The following is a 20531-nucleotide window of genomic DNA, read 5'->3' on the forward strand; positions in this document are numbered from 1 at the left end:
TTACATTTCACCCCTGCTGTATAGGTTAACTAGCAAAACCTAGCAGGCTTCAGTTATATTTTCCTTCCAAGAAGCCACGTCGCTTTTAATCCCACAGAACAACCTTCCCTAACCTGCTGTTAAACTCTCCAGATGTGTGGGGGCCCCTGGGAACAGCTGGAAAGCATCAGATTGGAAAATCGATCAGAGAGCGATAACAATGGGACACAATGTTAGGTTGCTATCGTGACCGTTATTTCCTCTTTTCTACTGTTTTTCCCGGTGTGAACCAAGAAAGATAACCTCTCAATTCTTGTTTCTCTGGTGTTTTTATTGGTCTTTTTCTGAAATTGCCCCCAAGTTCCCAAGTACATTCTCTGTGCTAGACAATTGCGACAAATTGTTTCATTTTTATTTTTTTTTACAACAAACCGAATTCCTGACTGATGTATAATCCAACTTGAGCAATCACCCTAAAATGATCTTTCTTAAACTGGGGAGCGGAATTACTTCCAAAGGGGCAATTTGGATGTATCCTGGAGGGAGGAGGATAATGGAACAATTTGTAATTGCTTCTTTGTGAATTGAGGATCAATTTTGGGACTGGCATTCCTGAGTGGCTTGCGTAAAGCAATAGCATCTGTATTTTTGGAGAAAGGGGTTGTGTGTGAATGGGATAATGATACTAGAAAGACTGAAAAGAGGGTAATTTGGTGAAAAACAGTTTAAAAGTCACTGGCTTAAGAGATGCAGGTTATTTCAGACTTCTATTGCTTAGGGCAGGTGTGTCCATCCAACATTGGCAGCTTGAAGAGCCGAGGTGGCGCAGTGGTTAGAGTGCAGTACTGCAGGCTACATCAGCTGATTGCTAGCTGCAGTTTGGCAGTTCAAATCTCACCAGGTTCAAGGTTGATTCAGCCTTCCGTCCTTCCAAGATCGGTAAAATGAGGATAAAATTGTTGGGGACAAGAGGCTGACTCTGTAAACTGCTTAGAGGGGTCTGTAAAGCACTGTGAAGCAGAATGTAATTTTAAGTGCTATTACTATTGTCCATCCTTCCTTCCTTCCTTCCTTCCTTCCTTCCTTCCTTCCTTCCTTCCTTCCTTCCTTCCTTCCCTTCCCTTCCCTTCCCTTCCCTTCCCTTCCCCTTCCTTACTTCCTTCCTTCCTTCCTTCCTTCCTTCCTTCCTTCCCAGTGATTAGAATGCAATATTGCAGGCTAACTCTGCCCACAGCCAGGAGTTCGATCCTGACCAGCTCAAGGTTGACTCAGCCTTCCATCCTCCCGAGGCGGGTAAAATGAGGACCCAGATTGTTGGGGGCAAATATGCTGACTCTGTAAACCGCTTAGACAGGGCTGTAAAAGCAGTATGAAGCGGTATATAGAGCTATAATTGCACTCAACAATGAACTAAAGGGCCACCATCAGTGAGCTGTTGGACAGCATTACTTGGTCTGTTGTGTGGATGTTTGGGTGGTTTAGGGGCGAGGAATTTGTGGTGGGTGGGGGGGTGTTTGGGGATTGTTATGTGTGTTGGACCTGGTCTTTGGGTGTTAAGTGAATTTCGTTGTATGGGTATACTGTGTATATATGTACAATGACAATAAAGTTAAACTTAAACTACCGTATTTTTCGGAGTATAAGACGCAGCTTAGTTTTTGGGGAGGAAAATAAGAAAAAAGCTGATTGGCAGGTTGATCGGCCTCCTGGAATACCCCCAATCAGCTGTTCCCAGAGGTGAATTTTAGCAACAGGTTCCTTGGTTGTGAGCTCCGTGCCGTACTTTTTTTTGCTTTTTTTTCTGCCTCTGAAACTTCTGAAACTCCCTTTCAGAAAAAAACTTTTTCCTGCCTCTGAATGCCTCTGAAACAGAGCTTCAGAAAAAAAAAGCCTCTGAAACTCTGTTTGGGGGCTTCTTTTCTGAAGCTCTGTTTGGGGGCTTATTTTTCTGAAGCTCTGTTTGGGGGCTTCTTTTCTGAAGCTCTGTTTGGGGGCTTATTTTTGTGAAGCTCTGTTTGGGGACTTCTTTTTTGAAGCTCTGTTTGGGGGCTTCTTTTCTGAAGCTCTTTTCTGCAGCTCTGTTTGGAGGCTTCTTTTTTGAAGCTCTGTTTGGAGGCTTTTTTTTTCTGAAGCTCTCTTTGGGGCTTCTTTTCTGAAGCTTCATTTCTGATGCTTTTTTCAGCCTCTGAAACATTCATTTGAGAAGCTGGGTGGGGCTACATTCGGAGTATAGAATGCACCCAGATTTTCACCCTCTTTTTTGGGGGGGAAAAGTGTGTCTTATACTCCGAAAAATACAGTATATAAGCCTAAGTGCTATTGCTATTGCTATTGCTATTGCAGACCTGTGGAACTTCAACTCCCAGAATTTCCCAGCCACACCATGTTTGCTGGGGAATTCAGTGTAAATTCACAAGTCTCCAAGGTGCCAAGGTTGGACACACCTGCCTTAAGGTATCTAGTGTAAGAGAAGGATGTTCCATATTGTGTGAGAGATTGTTTTCCGGCAAAATTGACATCTAGGGTCCGATGCGGTATAAAATCCATGAAGGATTGGGTGTGAAGTCTTTACATCCCTAAACACCAAAGAGCAAAATGTCTCTGAAAGATAAGCAGAGTTCCTTCGAATCAATTGCTCTGAAAACTATGTGTTTTGCTGATGAAGTGCTTTGCATTTAACTGGTTAGAGTTGAAATTACAACCATTTGCTACAGGTGACATTTGAGGCATATTTAATGAAGGTGATAGTTTCTCTCCAATGAATAACTTATGGAGCATTGTTTTAAAAACACGATCGTCCATATCTTCCCCTCCCTCCCTCCGCTTTTCATGTAGTTGATCAGTAATTAGAATGGATGGTAATTGATTAAAGCCTACGGTTTTAATTTTGTAATAAATGAGTCTATAATCAATCACGTTAATCAATAGAGATAAAGCTCTCAGCCATGAAATAAAATTTTGCAGCTTTGGGAGAAAATCTCTATAATTTATGCCGGTTGTTATTTGTAAAATCTCTAAGGAGGGAAAAATAACAATCCTCCACTCCAAAAATGGGATTTTTTTTTTTTTTAAATCATCAAGAATAATTAGGATTCACACAACGTGGTTCACAAACAGCAGTGGTGAAATTCACAACAGATGTACAACATGGGAACAAGGTCATTTGGTAAAAGCTGTCCTGTTACTGGTGGACTTCATAAACACAGTGTCAGCACTTCAACCTGCATTTACTCTAGTGCTGACATAAGAAGGAGAAGAGGGGGCAGCTGGCAAGAGGACGCTTGACTTCTCACCTACTTATTTTCCCTGAAGATAATATCCCCTAGGAGATGAGATGGGAGGGGGGACATTCCTGGGAGCTGAAGTAGTAGATATGGGGAGAGTGATTTGGAAGAGGGCCAATGAGACGCAGAGAATTGGGGAATGGAAAGGGAAGGTTTGGGGTCAGGAAGTCAGAATTGGCTACGCCATAATCGGGGACAGGTTGTCGTGCTTAATAAAATGAAAGATTTATTTATTTATTTATTTATTTATTAGATTTTTATACCGCCCCCTCTCCCGAAGGACTCGGGGCGGTGAACAGCCAAAGTTAAAAACATACAATATAAATTTCTTCAAAGACTATGTGTTTGGAAATGCAATTTATTTTAATTGAGATGACATCGAAACCTGACACACAGAAAGTTCTAGAGAAGAGATGTTGTGGGCCTCAGATGTTCATTTTAATGCGATTATATATTTTGGGGTTCATCCATCTTTCATTCAGTCCCCATGGCCATATCATCATCTTCTTTTTAATGACCCCCATAATCCCTTGCGGCATGAAGTCTGGGCAACTGAATGGAGCTGAGTGTTTTAATGGCCGGATGCTCTTCCTGTCGCCAATGCGGAGCTTTGTTTCCCATGGCGATATCCAGGGGTGGGCTTCAAAAATTTTAGCAAGGAGTTCTCTGCCTGGTTGCTGGGTGGGCGTGGCCATGGTGGGCATGGCCTAGTCGGCCTCCTGCACCATGGCTGCGGGGGGCGCATTTTTGACCTCCCTGGGCTCTGGAGGCTTTCCTCGAGCCTCCGGGAGGACGAAAATGGCCTCCCCAGGCTCCAGAAGCCCTCTGGAGGCTAGAAACGGGCCCATTTCTGGCCTTCCCAAACAGGCCGTGTGGGGACTCCTGAGAGGGGCAGGATGGGCAGGGCCTGCCAGGAATGGGATTTGGGGGTTCTCCAAACTGCACAGAATCTTAGCTAGAGGTTCTCCCGAACCCCTGCAAACCCCCAGCAGCAGGGGTGAAATCCAACAGGTTCTGACAGGTTCTGAAGAACCGGTAGCGGAAATTTTGAGCAGTTCAGAGAACCGGCAAATACCACCTCTGGCTGGCCCCAGAGTGGGGTGGGAAAGGAGATTTTGCAATATCCTTCCCCCAGGAGTGGGGAAGGAATGGGGATTTTGTAGTATCCTTCCCCTGGAGTGAGGTGGGAATGCTGATTTTGCAGTATCCTTCCCCTGCCACGCCCACCAAGCCACGCCCACCAAGCCACGTCCACAGAACTGGTAGTAAAAAAAATTGGATTTCACCACTGCCCAGCAGCCCACCCCTGGCGATATCCCGTTGACCCAAAGAACTACAGACAGTTTTATCTTCAAAATACAAAGCAAACTGGTCAGCCTGGGACCTCTGACCTTCCAGTAGACCAGAGGTGACTACAGTACTGGTTGGACCATCAATGATATCTGAGAAAACTCTTCCTCCAAGAGATATTAAGAAGCCACTTGGGATGTTCTATTTTCAGGACTGGACCATTTGCATGTTCAACCCTTTGCGTGCTTGAGGCACTGTATCATCTAGACATTGATCTATTCATGACGGTTCCCTCACCCATAAACGACCTTTCTGAAACAATTATGTCTTGCTAGCTTTACTGCATTCAACCTATTCCCCTCTCCCTTGCTTTGTTTGATTGGATTGTCCTTTCAAACCTGATCCCTTCATAATTAGAAGTATCGCTTTGAAATCCTCATTGGGGGAACCTCCTTCCTGTTAAATAGCCCTGCTTGCTTAAAAAAAGGTACAATACTGCCTTAGCACGGATAACCTGACCCTAACTAGCAGGGCCCCCTGCTAATAATTCTGGAGTTGAGATCTATACAGTCACAGCACTTCAAGATCAAGAAAGGCTGGTTTTAATTGGACTGGAAGACTCTCCTAATGCATCAGAAAATTTGGGAGTGGCGATCTGGGCATCGAAACAGCAATGCTACCTTAAGACAACATAATTAACAGATTTTAAGTGCGATCAACACATGCTGTTCCTCCTACCGAGTCTGGCCTCCATTTATCTTTCTTTTCCTTTGTTTCTCTCATGCCATATGTCCCCAGATCTGTGTAATATATTATATAAACGCATCCAAGTCATTCTGCTGTCTGATGGAAAGGAGAAAATGGCCCCTTCCAGTGACTAGACCGTTATGTACAGCCAATGACCCACGCTCTCCTTTTTATCACCCAATGTAAGATCTGTCTAGTTATATATCAATATTTGCTTAAGTATCATTCCGTTACATGATCTGGGCCACCCATTATTTGGCCAAGTGCCCCCTACAAAAAGATTGAAATCAAGCTGAAGCTTTTTGATAGAGATTGTTTGTTGCTGTTGTTAGTTGCGAAGTCGTGTCCAACCCATCGCGATCCCATGGACAATGTTAATCCAGGCCTTCCTGTCCTCTACCATCCTCTGAAGTCCATTGAAGTTGACGCCGACTGCTTCAGTGACTCCATCCAGACATCTCATTCTCTATCACCCCCTTCTTCTTTTGCCCTCAATCTTTCCCATCATTAGGCTCTTCTCCAGTGAGTCCTTCCTTCTCATTAGGTGGCCAAAGCATTTGAGTTTCACCTTCAGGATCTGGCCTTCTAAAGAGCAGAAGGAATGGGGATTTTGCAGTATCCTTCCCCTGGAGGGGGGAGAGAATGGAGATTTTGCAGTATCCTTCCCCTGCCATGCCCACCAAGCCACGTCTACCAAGCCACACCACGCCCACCAAGTCACGCCCACAGAACCAGTAGTAAAAAAAAAATTGAATTCCACCACTGCTTCTAATCATCTTTGTTGCTCTTCTCTACACTCTTTCTAGAGTCTCAACATCTTTTTTTACATCATGGCAAGCAAAATTGGATGCAGTATTCCAAGTGTGGCCTTACCAAGGCCTTATAAAGTGGTATTAACACTTCACAAGAATGACTTGCTGGTTGGAAACATCCCTGCCAACAATGTGGCCCAGCTGTCAGGTTTTCAGGCCGTCTTCAAATAAATTGCGTCTCAAACAAAGTCCTTTTTGAAACAAACTTCCATTTTATTTAGCACGGCAACTTTTACAATGACTCCATGCAGCCAAAATTGATGTGCTCCTCCTCTTCTTTCCCCCACTCCTCTGCATTCATTGGCCATCTTCCCAATCATTCACCCCTAATCTACTGCTCCAATTCAAAGAATTTCCCCCCTCCCATCCATCTCCTAGGGGACATTATCTCCAGCTAAAATAAGTAGGTGAAAGGCAATCGTCCCGTTGCAGACACTTGCGTTCTCCTTCTCATGTCAGCACTAGGATAAATGCATCTTGACGTGCTGACACCAGCCTTGTGCTAGAACTATATCGATCTATGTTTTTATTCAAGTTTTCAATATTTTAAAATTCAAACGAACAATTTCTCCCCTTTGTAATTCCCGCATTTCTGATATGACTTGAGACAAATATTCTGGGCCGGCCAGCTAGCCGGAAAAACGTACAGAAGCAACACTCAACAAAATATAATCAAAACTTCGAATTTTCCCTGCCTGTGCAACAATTGAAGTCACAAAAACGAGCCCAAGAGTGCCCTTAAGCGAAGGAATATAAAAGAAAAGAAAAATCATAACGCAGTGTTTACCAGCCTGTCTACCCAGGTCTCTTTGTGTCATATTGGTATATTGTTCCTTCTCTTCCCATTATACCTAGACGCGAAGCCATTTGAGGATTAATCGCACGGCAATAGCAAAAATATAGAATTTATTTCACAAGAGGTGGAATTTCACAGCACACAAGAGGCCTCCCCTTGTCACTTAAGCATCACTTAAGCTGTCAAAACCCTGCTCAGCCCTGTTCAAGTGGGTAGGTTTAAAGCCCCCCCCGCCGTTCCCATTGCTCCCCTTTTTAGCCTTTGATATAAAGTAGTGTATATTTTAGGGATACCTTGTGCAACCAGCAATCTTTTGTGATTCCCCCCACTGGAGGGAGGTGAGAGGCATTTATTGCTGGAAAAAGGAGCAAATAGGAGCTGTGAATGTGTTGTGGCCCATCAGCGACTAGTAGCTGATTCCGACAGCGAGGAGGCTGGTGTGGTGCTGCACCAGCAGCCTGTGCAGCTGGCACTCGAGTTGGACAATGAGGAGGCTGGAGAAGATATGGTGCCAGAGGCGAGGATTCAGCCAGTTCCCTCAGAACCTCCAGAAGCTCCCATAAGTGAAGAGGATGAAGAGGAGGAGCCTCTTCTCGATGCACGGGCGCGCAGAGCTGCCAAAAGGCAGGAGTGGCTCCTCAGGAGGAGGTCTCCTCGAGAGTAAGGCTTGGGGCTAATTGGCCACTCCCTTAGCCTATTTAAGGAGGCACCGACTGAAGCAATTTTCAGGGAACAACTTCATTCACATACCTTCCTGTCTTGTCTTGCTTATCTTATCAGCTTCCTGCAAATTGCTTCTGGGCTTTCTGCCAACCACAGTAAGATTACGATTATTTATTCTTTGGATTCTTGTAGGCAGTTAAGAAAGTTAATTAACAGCCTTTGTTTGAAAAAGACTGATTTAATTTAGTAAACTAAGGTTTGAACAGAGTTTGTGTGTGCTGCGTTCTTTGGGGTCCGTAGCTGGGGCAGAACAGTATGATTCCATTTTGCTCTGGTTTTCTCTTTTAAAGGCTGCCAAACGGATGTTTGAAAAAAGGGGGGGAAAACAACCAGAACAACACCCTGACTTCCCCAATAAATTGGCTGAACTTCTCTTCTTAAACAGCTGAAAAGTGCTCAATTTTGAAAGGAAGGGAAGCTTCTCTTCTTCTTCTTTTCTCCCCCCTCAAATTCCAGCTACTAAAACTTGCTTCCTTCCCATCGCCTCTATTCGGATTTCTCTCCCGACCTTGTTTATGGCCCTTTTTTTGGTTGGCAGCAATTAGCAGCTAAGAGCTCTCCATGCACGCAGTAATAAATGAAGGGGGGGAAGAGTCCACGTTTTTAATGGTGATTGGTAGCATTGGAAGGTCGGGAGGTTCCCCCTTTGACCTTTGCTAATTTGATTTCTGTTCTCCATTCCCCCACTCCGAATGAAATTAGACCCTACTCTTTCCATACACGGTACTAGAGAGATAGGGAAATATTGCCTGTCCAAAGAGTGGCAATTTCTCCTACAACCTCCATGCTACTTTCTCGCTTATTTCCCGACACTGTTATTTATTGTGTTCTGATTATCTATACGAAGAGTTAGAAGAGAATAACAGACTTGGAGGTCTTCAGGTCCACCTCCACCCCTGCTTAGGCAGGAAACCTTACACCATTTCAGAGAAATGGTTGTCCAATTTCTTCTTGACAATCTTCAGTGATTGGGCACCTACAACTTCTGCAGGCAAGTTTATTTATTTATTTATTACTTATTACATGTATTTATATGCCGCCATTCTCCTGAAGGACTCAGGGTTGCGAACACAAGTTAAGAAACAAGTACAATAAAATCATAATTTAATCCAAATAATTAATTAATAGTAAATAATAAAACCTGGAATCAGAGTCAGCCTATTTGTTTGAAAAAGCCAAGTCTTCAAGTCCCAATGGAAGGAACGGAGATCAGGAGCCATCCGGAGCTCAGTAGGTAATTTCTTCCAGAGGGTGGGAGCACCCACAGAGAATGCCCTACCCCTGGGCACAGCAAGACGACATTGGCTCGCCGTCAGAACCCTGAGGAGAGCGGCCCTATGTGAGCGAACAGGATGGAGAGACGGGCAGGAGAAGGTCCTGCAAATATCCCGGACCTAAGTCATGTAGGGCCTTATAGGTGAGGACTAGCACCTTGAAGCGGACCCGGAGAACCACTGGTAACCAGCGCAGCTCACGCAGGAGGGGTGCTATATGGGAGTAATGAGGGGCTCCCATAACAACCCGTGCAGCTGCATTCTGGATCAGCTGGAGTCTCCGGGTGCATCTCAGGGGCAGGCTCATGTAGAGGGAAATGCAGTAATCCAAGTTGTTCCACTGATTAATTGTTCTAACTGTCAGGAAATTTCTCCTTAGTTCTAAGTTGCTTCTCTCCTTGATCAGTTTCCACCCGTTGCTTCTTGTCCTTCCCTCAGGTGCTTTGGAGAATAGCTTGACTCCCTCTTCTTTGTGGCAACCCCTGAGATAGTGGAACTCTGCTATCATGTCACCCCTAGTCCGTCTTTTCATTAAAACACAAGAAGAACGTTCTAGTCTAAGAAATAGTCAACTCAACATTCCGAAGGGATGATAAAAATGGTATAGGGTTATCTGAAGGACAGTCTTTCTCGATTACATCCACCCAACCCACAAGAGCAGGGAGGTAGGGAATGTTGTGGGCCCCTCTCCTACAGAGAAGAATGGCCTTCTCTGTAGTGGCTCCCTCCCGTTGTAACACCATCCGGTGCGCTCACACAGAGTGGGCCTCCTCAGAGTGCTGTCAGCCAGACAATGTCAGCTGGCGGCCCCCAGAGGAAGAGCATTCTCTGTGGGAGCGTCGACCCTCTGGAATGAGCTGCCCACCGGCCTCAGGACGGCCCCGGACCTCCTCTCCTTCCGCCGCGAATTGAAGACGTGGCTTTTTTACCAAATGGGCTGAATCCGTAGGGGTGACTTCAAATAATTTTAATAATTTTTAATTGATTTTAATTTAATTTTAAACTGATTTTACTTGTTTATGTAATTCTTCTTTTGTTTTTGTAAGCCGCCCTGAGTCCTACCGGAGAAGGGTGGCATATAAATTACATAAATAAATAAATAAATAAATAGATAGATAGATAGATAGATAGATAGATAGATAGATTGATAGATAAATAAATAAATAAATAAATAAATAAATAAATAAATAAATAAATAAATAAATAAATAAAATCCCTGCAGAGGTTTAACAACTGGTTCAGTGATCACTGCGCATGTGTGCATAGTTTAACTAAAACCTACCTTCCGCACTGCTGCTGTGGCATAACTGTTGTGACCTAGGCTTACTGAGTCATTACAACACACAATTAGTCCCAAATAAACCTATTTTATTGTAACAGCTGAGAATTACGTTCATTCCCAGCTGAGTCCCAATTAGTTGCAAAACAAGTCCTTCAGAAGAAGTCCTTCAGGATAATCACCAACCTTTATCTTCTTTGACACCCTGCCAAAGGCCTTACTTGGCAAAGCCCCGCGAAGTTCAGAAACAAACAAGAGACGCTGACTGGAAACAGAGTTAGCAACGTTGCTTTCCTGCAAAAGGCCCCAAGTGCCTTTGTTTCTCTTTTAAGCCTTATGGGAGGGGCCAATCATCTCCTGGCCTTACTCCTGAGTCGTCCCTTTTGCTTTAGCTGCTCTTGCCATCTGGCAGTTCTGCACATGCGTGCAATAGGAACAGGCTCCTCCTGTTCCTCTGCCTCTCTGCTGTCCGACTCAGGGGGCTCCGGAGTCCGCACATCATTCCCAGATGGCCCTAGCCCCATCTCTGCCTCTGATGCAGAGCCCTCGTCCAGGCCTTCCCCAGACTCCACGCTGCCAGCTCTGCAGGCTGGTGGCGGACCACAACAGTAAACAGTTGAGGCGCAGCAAACTGCGTGAATATAGGTGAGTAGAGCATAGGGGTGGGTGGGTGGGCCCAGCTGATCATCGGAGCTACCGGTTCGTCCAAACCAGTCCAAATTGTTCCAAACAGATAGAATCCCACCCCTGTCTTAGATGTATCTGGTGGAGACCACAACATGAGATGGAATGCTGGCAAGATGGACTTAGCCATGTTTTGACAAAGCTATGCTTACTTTCTCATAACACTGACTGGTCCTTCTGTCAATTATCAGTAAGTGGTGGTGGATTCTTGAAATGTGGTGGCGTACCTCAAGATCTTTTTCAAAGATCTTGAAAAAGATGGTCTCACTGCGGTCACCAGAATCTAATTGCGCTGCTTCAGAAAACAGCAAAAGAGCTGCTCAACTTGATTAAAGGCTAGCAAGGTTACCAAGATGAATGCATGTGAAAAAGTGTTTTCCTTTTCCTCCTAAGTAGTCTCAATCAATATGGAAGTTGTTCTGTTTTAAGTAAAAAATAGATTAAAAAGCAAAAACTTCTTGCAAACAACAACAATAAACAACACTTCGGCGCCTGGCTTTTAAATAAGGACACAGCGGACTTTTTCTCCGTTCAATCTTATCCAGGTTCGATAAAGAGAATTTAAATCACAAGGGAAAGAAAAATATTCACCGTGCTCATTTTACAGAGGTGCATCTTAATTTGAGAAAGAATTCAAGGCGTGTGAAAAAGAATGGGAAAAGGTTCCCCTACTTTTCCCCCTGGTCCTGTTATAAACTGGGATATCGCCAAGGCTGCCCATAATTCAGGCTTGTAGTTTGATGTCACAGTTTATCCCTGAGCCCTCTTCCCCGCTGCAACTCAGCTGGCAGCCAGCTCATTCAGTCACACGTGATTAAAAGCAATCAGCCTGACTCAATTAATGGTGGGTGCCGTGCTATTTTAAAAGCAATCTCATTTCTGAGCTGTTCTAGCCAGTTAAACGAAAGAACAAATGAAGCGGAGAAGAAATTAAACACTAAGCATCTGTATTACTCCCCAGCAAGTATGTTCCACTGCGCTAGTGTACCATGTCTTGGGTTTACACAAGGATATGAGTGGGTTAAGGTCAGGGGTGAAATCTACTTACCTTCCCTACCAGTTCGGAAGTGCATGCATGTCATGTGCGCACGCCGACCCTCTGCGTATGCGCCAACCCTCTGCGTATGTGCCAACCCTCTGCATATGCGCAAACCCTGCGTATGCGCACGTCATGTGCGCACGCCGACCCTCTGCGTATGTGTATGCACAGAGGGTAAAGAACAGGTTAGTTCCTGGTTAAAACCAGGAAGTAATGATGACCCGGTGGGTGGGCGGACCCTCGAGCTGCCATCGCTATCGGTTCTCCGAATCATCGGCCGACATCGCTACCGGTTTGGCTGAACCAGGCTGAACCGTGAGCATTTCACCCCTGGTTAAGGTACGTGTCAGTGGTGGGTTGCCCCCGGTTTGGACCGGTTCTATCGAACCGGTAGTAAAACTGTCAGGAGGCTCTGCCCACTGACCCTGATGTCATCAGAACGCTTCTGCACATGCGCCCCGCTGCGGCCCTGCTGCGAACCGGTAGTAAAGGTAAGTAGAACATATCCCTGGTAATGTGTGCATTGTACATCCAGGAACACCGACTGAAGGCTTCACTGCTGGAAAGGTTGAAACACTGTCCAATTGCTCAATGGCTTGGCCCAAAGGTGTTTTACCAAGGCAACTGGACTTTGCTTTCCCTTGAAGACGTTTCGCTTCTCATCCAAGAAGCTTCAGTCCTGGTCTACTGAAGAGAAGGACCAGGGGAGACATGATAGCAGTCTTCCAATATTTGAGGGGCTGCCACAGAGAGGAGGGGGTCAAGTTATTTTCCAAAGCACCCAAAGGCCAGACAAGGAATAATGGATGGAAACTAAACAAGGAGATATTCAACCTGGAAATAAGGAGAAATTTTCTGACAGTGACAATGTAATTTAAAAAAACCGGCACATTTCATCATATGTGGTGGACTTGGGTTAAAGCAAAAAAAATAATAATTGAGGGGCAAAAGGTAAATGTTTACTGACGGGGAACTTAGAGGATGGTTCTTACATTCAGCTTTGGCACAGATGAGGCAGGCAGTGGTGCAGTTGAAGAAATTCAAGATCCCAGAAACGGCGACACTGATGTCCGTGTTGCTGGGATGGAGGTTCAAAGTTGTGAATCTCTGGAACTGAAGCTTGAGGAACTCTTCTGGAGCAACCTTGAAATGAGGAACCTGAAAGGCAAAGAGAGAAACCTATTATTTGTTTTATTTATTGTATTTATTTAGCCCGTCAGCAGCCTGTGCAACTAGTAGCTGATTCCAACAGCGAGGAGGCTGGTGTGGTGCTGCACCAGCAGCCTGTGCAGCTGGCACTCGAGTCGGACAATGAGGAGGCTGGAGAAGATGTGGTGCCAGAGGCGGGGATTCAGCCAGGGCCTTCAGAACTTCCAGAAGCTCCTTTAAGTAAAGAGGAAGAAGAGGAGGAGCCTCTTCTCAATGCACAGGTGCGCAGAGCTGCCAAAAGGCAGGAGTGGCTCCTCAGGAGGAGGTCTCCTTGAGAGTAAGGCTTGGGGCTAATTGGCCATTCCCTTAGCCTATTTAAGGAAGGACGACGACTGAGGCAATTTGCAGGGAACAACTTCGTTCACTCTCCTTCGCGTCCTGATCTTAGTTCTCTTATCAGTTTCCTGCAAATTGCTTCTGGGCTTTCTGCCAACCATAGTAAGATTACGATTATTTATTCTTTGGATTCTTGTAGGCTGTTAAGAAAGTTAATTAACAGCCTTTGTTTGAAAAAGACTGATTTAATTTAGTAAACTAAGGTTTGTACAGACTTTGTGTGTGCTGCGTTCTTTGGGGTCCGTAGCTGGGGCGGAACACACATATGAAGGGCTTTAAAGGTGACAACCAACATCTTGAATTGCACCCTAGAAGCAAATTGGCCACCGATGCAGCTCCTGCAGGAGAGGTGATACATGTGCACACCGGGGTCTGCATGGAACCATGTGGGGCGCTGCATTTTGTATCAACTTCTGGATGCTCTTCAAAGGCAGCCCCATGTAGAGCTTCCGGATGCTCTTCAAGGGCAGCCCCATGTAGAGCACATTGCGATAGTCAAGACGGGAAGTGACTAGGGCACAAGTGACTGTGAGCAGGGATTTGGGGGATCCTTGGTGCTCACTGAGCTTGGTTGCTTCTCTTGCAGACATTTCTTTGCCATACTAGGTAACATCATCAATGCTAAAAGGGAGACGGGTTTACTCTCGATCAGACTCCCTTCTAGCGCTGATGATGCTATGTAGTTGGGTAACGAAACGTCTGCCAGAAAACGACCAAGCTTAGAGAGCACCAAGGACCCCTCTTTTCAACCCTGAGCTACAAATATTATCTTCTATCAAAACGAGAAATGCTCAATTTCCTAAAGGGAAGGTATATTTTTTCCGCTCCTAAGAAGTGAAGCTCTTCTGTTCTTCAAACCGAAGAAGCTGGATCGTCATCTGTCTGAAACGCTGTAGCAGATTCTGCCTCCAGCAAAAGGTTGGATGAATAATTGCTCAACATTCTTAGATTTTATGAGACGTCATAGATCAGAAAAGTTAAAGGCCGCACACAGAAGCTTCAATTAATCCAGAGAGTGCAACAGCCAAGCGATTGGCAGGGACTTGCCAATACAGGCACGTAACACCATCGCTCCGGGCCCTGGTGCAAATTCCTATCCGCATCGACGGACGATTTAAGCTGCGTTTTTTTTGACCTTTAAAGCCATCCATGTTTTGGGGCTGGAGGATCATCTTGTCCATCTTAATTTTAAACTGCCAGGTGGGGAGCTCCTGGGTGAATCCCAAAGGAGCTTTTTCAGGAGGCAACTGGACTGCCTAAGGAAGCCCTTGTAAAAAAAAAAAAAAAAAAAGTTGAAATGGTAAAATAAATATAGTGGAAACAATCAAGCGAATAATGAAGGCAAAGGATTGGTAGCACTGAAGGATCAAAATGAAATATCCATTTAGATGTCATTTTTTCTAAGGTCTAGAAGGTGATGAAAAGGCCGACTGAATTTAAGAGATAAGAATTTTGTAATCCTGGTGTCACCAATGGAAAAACCGTACCACTGTTTTCCTTTGCTCCAAATTATGAGCAGATTCACCCAGGAGTTTGTAGAGATTCTCAGTCATCCAGAACTTCCTTGTTTTTTCTTTTGAAGACGTTTCGCTTCTCATCCAAGAAGCTTCTTCAGCTCTGACTAGGATAGTGGGGAATGGAAGGATTGATACTCCTTGCAGACAGCTGGTCATTTGCATCCTTTTAGAGGATCACTGAAGCACCTGGAGGTTTATCTGTGTCCTCAGGGTCACCTGTGTGGTGCTAATGGTACCTGTAGTCTGCTACAGACTTTTAGCTATACAATTTGGACTGGACACCCTTTGAATGGTGTGGGAATAGGAATGGATTTCCGGAGGAAAAATTGCAGACTACAGGAATCAGGAGCACTGCTCAGGTGGCCCTGAGGCCCTTCTCATGCAAGAAGCTTCTTCAGCTCTGACTAGGATGGTGGGGAATGGAAGGATTGATACTCCTTGCAGACAGCTGGTCATTTTGCATCCTTTTAAGAGGGTTGTTGAAGCACTTGGAGGTTTACCTGTGTCCTCAGGGCCACCTGAGCAGTGCTCCTGATTCCTGTAGTCTGCAATTTTTCCTCCGGAAATCCATTCCTATTCCCACACCATTCAAAGGGTGTCCAGTCCAAATTGTATAGCTAAAAGTCTGTAGCAGACTACAGGTACCATTAGCACCACACAGGTGACCCTGAGGACACAGATAAACCTCCAGGTGCTTCAGTGATCCTCTAAAAGGATGCAAATGACCAACTGTCTGCAAGGAGTATCAATCCTTCCATTCCCCACCATCCTAGTCAGAGCTGAAGAAGCTTCTTGCATGAGAAGCGAAACATCTTCAAAAGAAAAAACAAGGAAGTCCTGGATGACTGAGAATCTCTACAAACTCCTGGGTGAATCTGCTCATAGTTTGGAGCAAAGGAAAACGGTGGTACTGTTTTTCCATTGGTGACACCAGGATTACAAAATTCTTATCTCTTAAATTCAGTCGGTCTTTTCATCACCTTCTAGACCTTAGAAAAAATGACATCTAAATGGACATTTCATTTTGATCCTTCAGTGCTACCAATCCTTTGCCTTCATTATTCGCTTGATTGTTTCCACTATATTTATTTTACCATTTCAACTTTTTTTTTTTTTTATGAGGGCTTCCTTACACCAGGTGTGTTTTAATGGTATGAGCATAACTTGCTGAGAGCTTGTTGATTGTCGCAGGTAACCAAAAAAAAAAAAAAAAAAAAACGTACAACAAAATTTCCATAGGGGATTGCAAAAGCTGTGCAGATCAGCTCCGATTAAGTTCAAATCCAATCATTGTTTCAACTGAGATTATTGTTCCGACCATTCAAACCTATTTAGGCAATTACATCTGATTTGATGCTTTGATTCGAACTATTGAATTGCTCTGATTTGATTTTCTGAGTCAGTCTGAAGTGAAAAGAAGGACTGGGCTTATGAGAAAACGAGAAAATTCAACGGATATCGTTGAATTTGGGGAGGATATTTCCCCCCACCCCAGCAAATAGACCTAAACTGTCAATCCAACTCCGAACTGTAATTCCATTCAGAGCATTTGGCCCAAATGTTTTCGGATCAAATCTCCCAGCTGAACCACCTTCCAGTCATCTCATGTTGCGTGACAGATCCGTCATGCAAAATTCAGGACCATCCTGTAGGACCGAGAAGGGTTGCTTGCCAACTTCTCTCAATTACCCGTTTTAAAAATTTCATCACCAATAATTATATTCGGCCAGCAGGTTTTCCACGATGGTGCATTTGTTGAGCTAATTTAAAATCATTAATATTATATCACCGATAATATTAATATTAATGAAAGAGCTCGTTAATCAATCAGGGGAAGGGAAGGCAAATCTTTCGATGCCTTGGCAAACACGGCAACACTTATGCTGTCAGTAGAGGACACTGGAGCAATTTATTTTATTTTATTTTTTTAAATGTTGCATTCATCTTGGGACACGAGGTTATGGAACCTATGCAGGAAAGAGCTGTGAGAAAATGACAGAGATCAGGAACTCTGGTGAAGGGCAGGAATAGGGAAATTGTCTGCTTTGTTTTGTATTTCAGCGTGCATGACTTCAAAAAAACATCCAGGAGAAACATCTGGTTATTCTTCATTACGAGGAACAATTCTACATTAATACAATCGGATATTAATACAGTTGAGAGAGTCCAGAGATATTTCACGAGAAGAGTCCTCCATTCCTCTACACGCAATAGAATCCTTTATGCCACCAGACTTGAAATTTTGGGCTTAGACAACTTAGAACTACGCCGTCTTCTGTCTGACCTAAGGGTAGTACATAAAATTATCTGCTACAATGTCCTATCTGTCAATGACTACTTCAGCTTCAACCACAACAACACACGAGCAAACAATAGATACAAAGTTAAGGTAAACCATTGCAAACTCGATTGCAGGAAATACGACTTCAGCAACAGAGGGGTCAATGCCTGGAATGCACTACCTGACTCTGTGGTTTCCTCTCCAAACCCCCAAAATTTTATCCTTAAGACTGTCTACTGTTGACCTCACCCCATTCCTAAGAGGTCCATAAAGGGGGCGTGCATAAGTGCACCAACATGCCTACCATCCCTGTCCTACTGTCCCCATTTATTCCTATCCATTTCATGTATTCAAAATCACATTTATACTTTCCTCTGTTATCTTATATATGCTTGACAAATAAATAAAATAAAAATAAATAAATTCCTTGTTGCTTCAGTTCTTGGGATATCCCATAACAACTCACCCAAAGCTGCAATTTTTGAGGGAACAATTGTTAGTTTGCTGTTCTGTCGTACTCTACCAAAGATCTAAGCCAGAGGTGTCCAACCTTGTTAGCTTCAGACTGGTGGAGTTCAACTCCCAGAATTCCCCAGCCAACATGCAGGCAAGCAAAGTCAGAGAGCACCAAGGAGGACCGCTCATTTCAACCCCGAGCTACAAATAATTCTCCTTCAAAGTAGACAAGATTAGAATCATTTGTCTGGAATACTATAAGGCAGGGGTCTGCAACCTTAAACACTCAAAGAGCCATTTGGACCCGTTTCCCACAGAAAAGAAAACACCGGGAGCCACAAAACCCTTCCCGTGCCTGAGTATTTCTTGAGTGGCAAAAACAAAACAAAAAAAGAGCCTTGGTAGGACAGTGGTCTAAGGCACCCTGTTATTAAGCTGGTTATTAAGACCAGATGCCTGCAATTACTGCAGGTTCGAATCTCGCCAAGGCTCAAGGTTGACTCAGCCTTCCATCCTTTCTAAGGTAGGTTAAATGAGGACCCAGTTTGTGGGGGCAATAAGCTGACTTTGTATAAAATATACAAAAGGATGAAGGCTATTGCTGAGCACATTGTAAGCCACCCTGAGTCTCCGGAGAAGGGCGGCATATAAATCAAATTAAAAAAAAAAAACCAAACTAGCATATATAGTTGAATTAAACGTTCTGTTTTCTTCTGAAACTTTTCTTTTCTTGGATTTATCCATGGTTGGCCTTCCAGGGGTTGAAAAGCTCAATAAATCGCATGCAGGCAAGTGTCACACATTGGCAGCTGTGAGTGATATTTTGAGTGACAGGGAGCTGTAGCAGAGGGGTGAAAGAGCCACATGCGGCTCCAAAGCTGCAGGTTGCTGACTCCTGGTATAGGGTCTCCTGCTTAAACAGGGGGCTGGACTAGAAGACTTCCAAGGTCCTTCCCAGCTCTGTTATTCTGTCATTTTTCTCACTGTATTTTTTTTTTGCAGGAAAAAGTAAAATTTCAACTCCCAGAATTCCCCAGCCAACATGGCTGGCTGGAGAATTCTGGAAGTTGATGTCCTCGAGTCTTCAAATGGGCAAGGTTGGACGCCTCTGGTCTAAGCAGTTTGCTGGAAAATCAGAAAGAACATCTTGTCCTCCAGCTTACAACCTTCAGTGAAAGGAGTCAAGGCATCCACAGGATAAAACTGTGGCTTTGCTCAGCAGTCCCGCATGGAATTTGAGCATTGCACCACATGCCACTGCTTAGCTAGAAGATCTGCGAAGCGTGAGAGGCTTGGGGGTCAATGCTGCTCAGCCCTGCAGTCTCAAACGACCGGGCACAATTCTTACTTCATATTCCTCTGCCTTGCACAACTCCTGCACATTATGACAAATCCTCCTTGCTCATTGGAGATTATTTGTCCTGGTTCTCTGGTTCTGCGAAGGTTTTTGTAGGAGAATTCAAGGAAGGTTCAATCAGCGATTCTTCACATTGAGTGAAAAGGAGACCAAGACATAATTCATACAGCATTTTCAAGCTAACAAATTCTTTATGGCATCAAAAGTAAAGGTAAAGGTTCCCCTCGCACATATGTGCTACTCATTCCTGACTCTAGGGGGCGGTGCTCATCTCCGTTTCTAAGCCGAAGAGCCAGCGCTGTCCGAAGACGTCTCCGTGGTCATGTGGCCGGCATGACTCAACGCCAAAGGCGCACGGAACGCTGTTCCCTTCCCACCAAAGATGGTCCCTATTTTTCTACTTGCATTTTTATGTGCTTTTGAACTGCTAGGTTGGCAGAAGCTGAGACGAGTCACGGGAGCTCACTCTGTTGCATGGCAGTAGGGATTCGAACTGCTGAACTGCTGACCTTTCGATCGACAAGCTCAGCGTCTTAGCCACTGAGCCACTGCATTCCATTGACTAGCTGATGAGAGCTAAATAGCTTGAAATAGATCTATACTAGTCTCCCTTGATTTCTTTGTCAGTAAATATAAATTTAACACTATACATACATACATACATACATACACACATACATACATTAAGCTAGGATTTTAACCAGAATTTTAAACATTTTAACTAACTTATTTAACATGACGCGGGAAAACACCTGAGATTTTAATTTTTTGCATACATACATACATATACATACATACATACATACACACATACATACATACATACATACATGTGTATGTGTATACGTATGTATGTATATATATATATATATATATATATATATATATATATATATATATATATATATATATATATATATATGTAGGTCTTTGGTTATTCGGGTCTTCTCCCACGTAAAATTGGAAGTGTCTTGGCGACGTTTCGACGAAGTCTCATTCGTCATCTTCAGGCTGGTGTTCTCGGCTTCGTGCTTCCAGGAGCAATGTGAGATCGCAGCTGTCTCTTCCTTTTAACTGCTAGTGGGGGTGTGAGCTGATTGGGTGGGAACTTGGCTGTGCTCTGATTGGATGGGGGGTTGGTTGTGCTCTGATTGGCTGGGGGTATGTTCTGTTTGGGTGGGGGCTTGGTTGTGCTCAGCTTAGTCTGAGTTGCAGGGGGATTTGAACTGGTGAGCTGCGTTGTTGTTGTTTGGCTTCGTGTTTGTGGCCGTGCGAGCTCTTCATGGTGGGTGTCAGTTTGCTTCATGTATGGATTGGAGGGGTTTAAAGTGGCTAATGATGCAGCTGCGGTCTGGCTTCTGGTCCTTGGTCGTGGCTCATTATCAGTGTGGGTTTGAGTCTGCTTTCTGCGTGGATGTGTGGTGGTGACATCCTGTGTGGCTCTCGTGAGTGTGGGTCTGGTGTCATT

The 20531-nt window shown here is 44.4% G+C and overlaps 1 protein-coding gene across 1 annotated transcript in view; it reads right to left on the reverse strand.

Annotated features, from left to right (window-relative positions):
- The window catches only part of GRIK4 (glutamate ionotropic receptor kainate type subunit 4), a 284535-nt gene that overhangs the window by 131818 nt on the left and 132186 nt on the right, over positions 1 to 20531 (reverse strand). The window contains exon 4 of the mRNA XM_070952502.1: positions 12900 to 13065. Within this exon, the coding sequence (XP_070808603.1) occupies positions 12900 to 13065 (166 nt within the window). The remainder of the gene's footprint in view (positions 1 to 12899; positions 13066 to 20531) is intronic.

This window comes from Pituophis catenifer, unplaced genomic scaffold (assembly GCF_029215685.1).
Source record: "Pituophis catenifer annectens isolate HBS135680 unplaced genomic scaffold, rPitCat1.0.hap2 SCAF_12, whole genome shotgun sequence".
NCBI classification, from domain to species: domain Eukaryota; kingdom Metazoa; phylum Chordata; class Lepidosauria; order Squamata; family Colubridae; genus Pituophis; species Pituophis catenifer.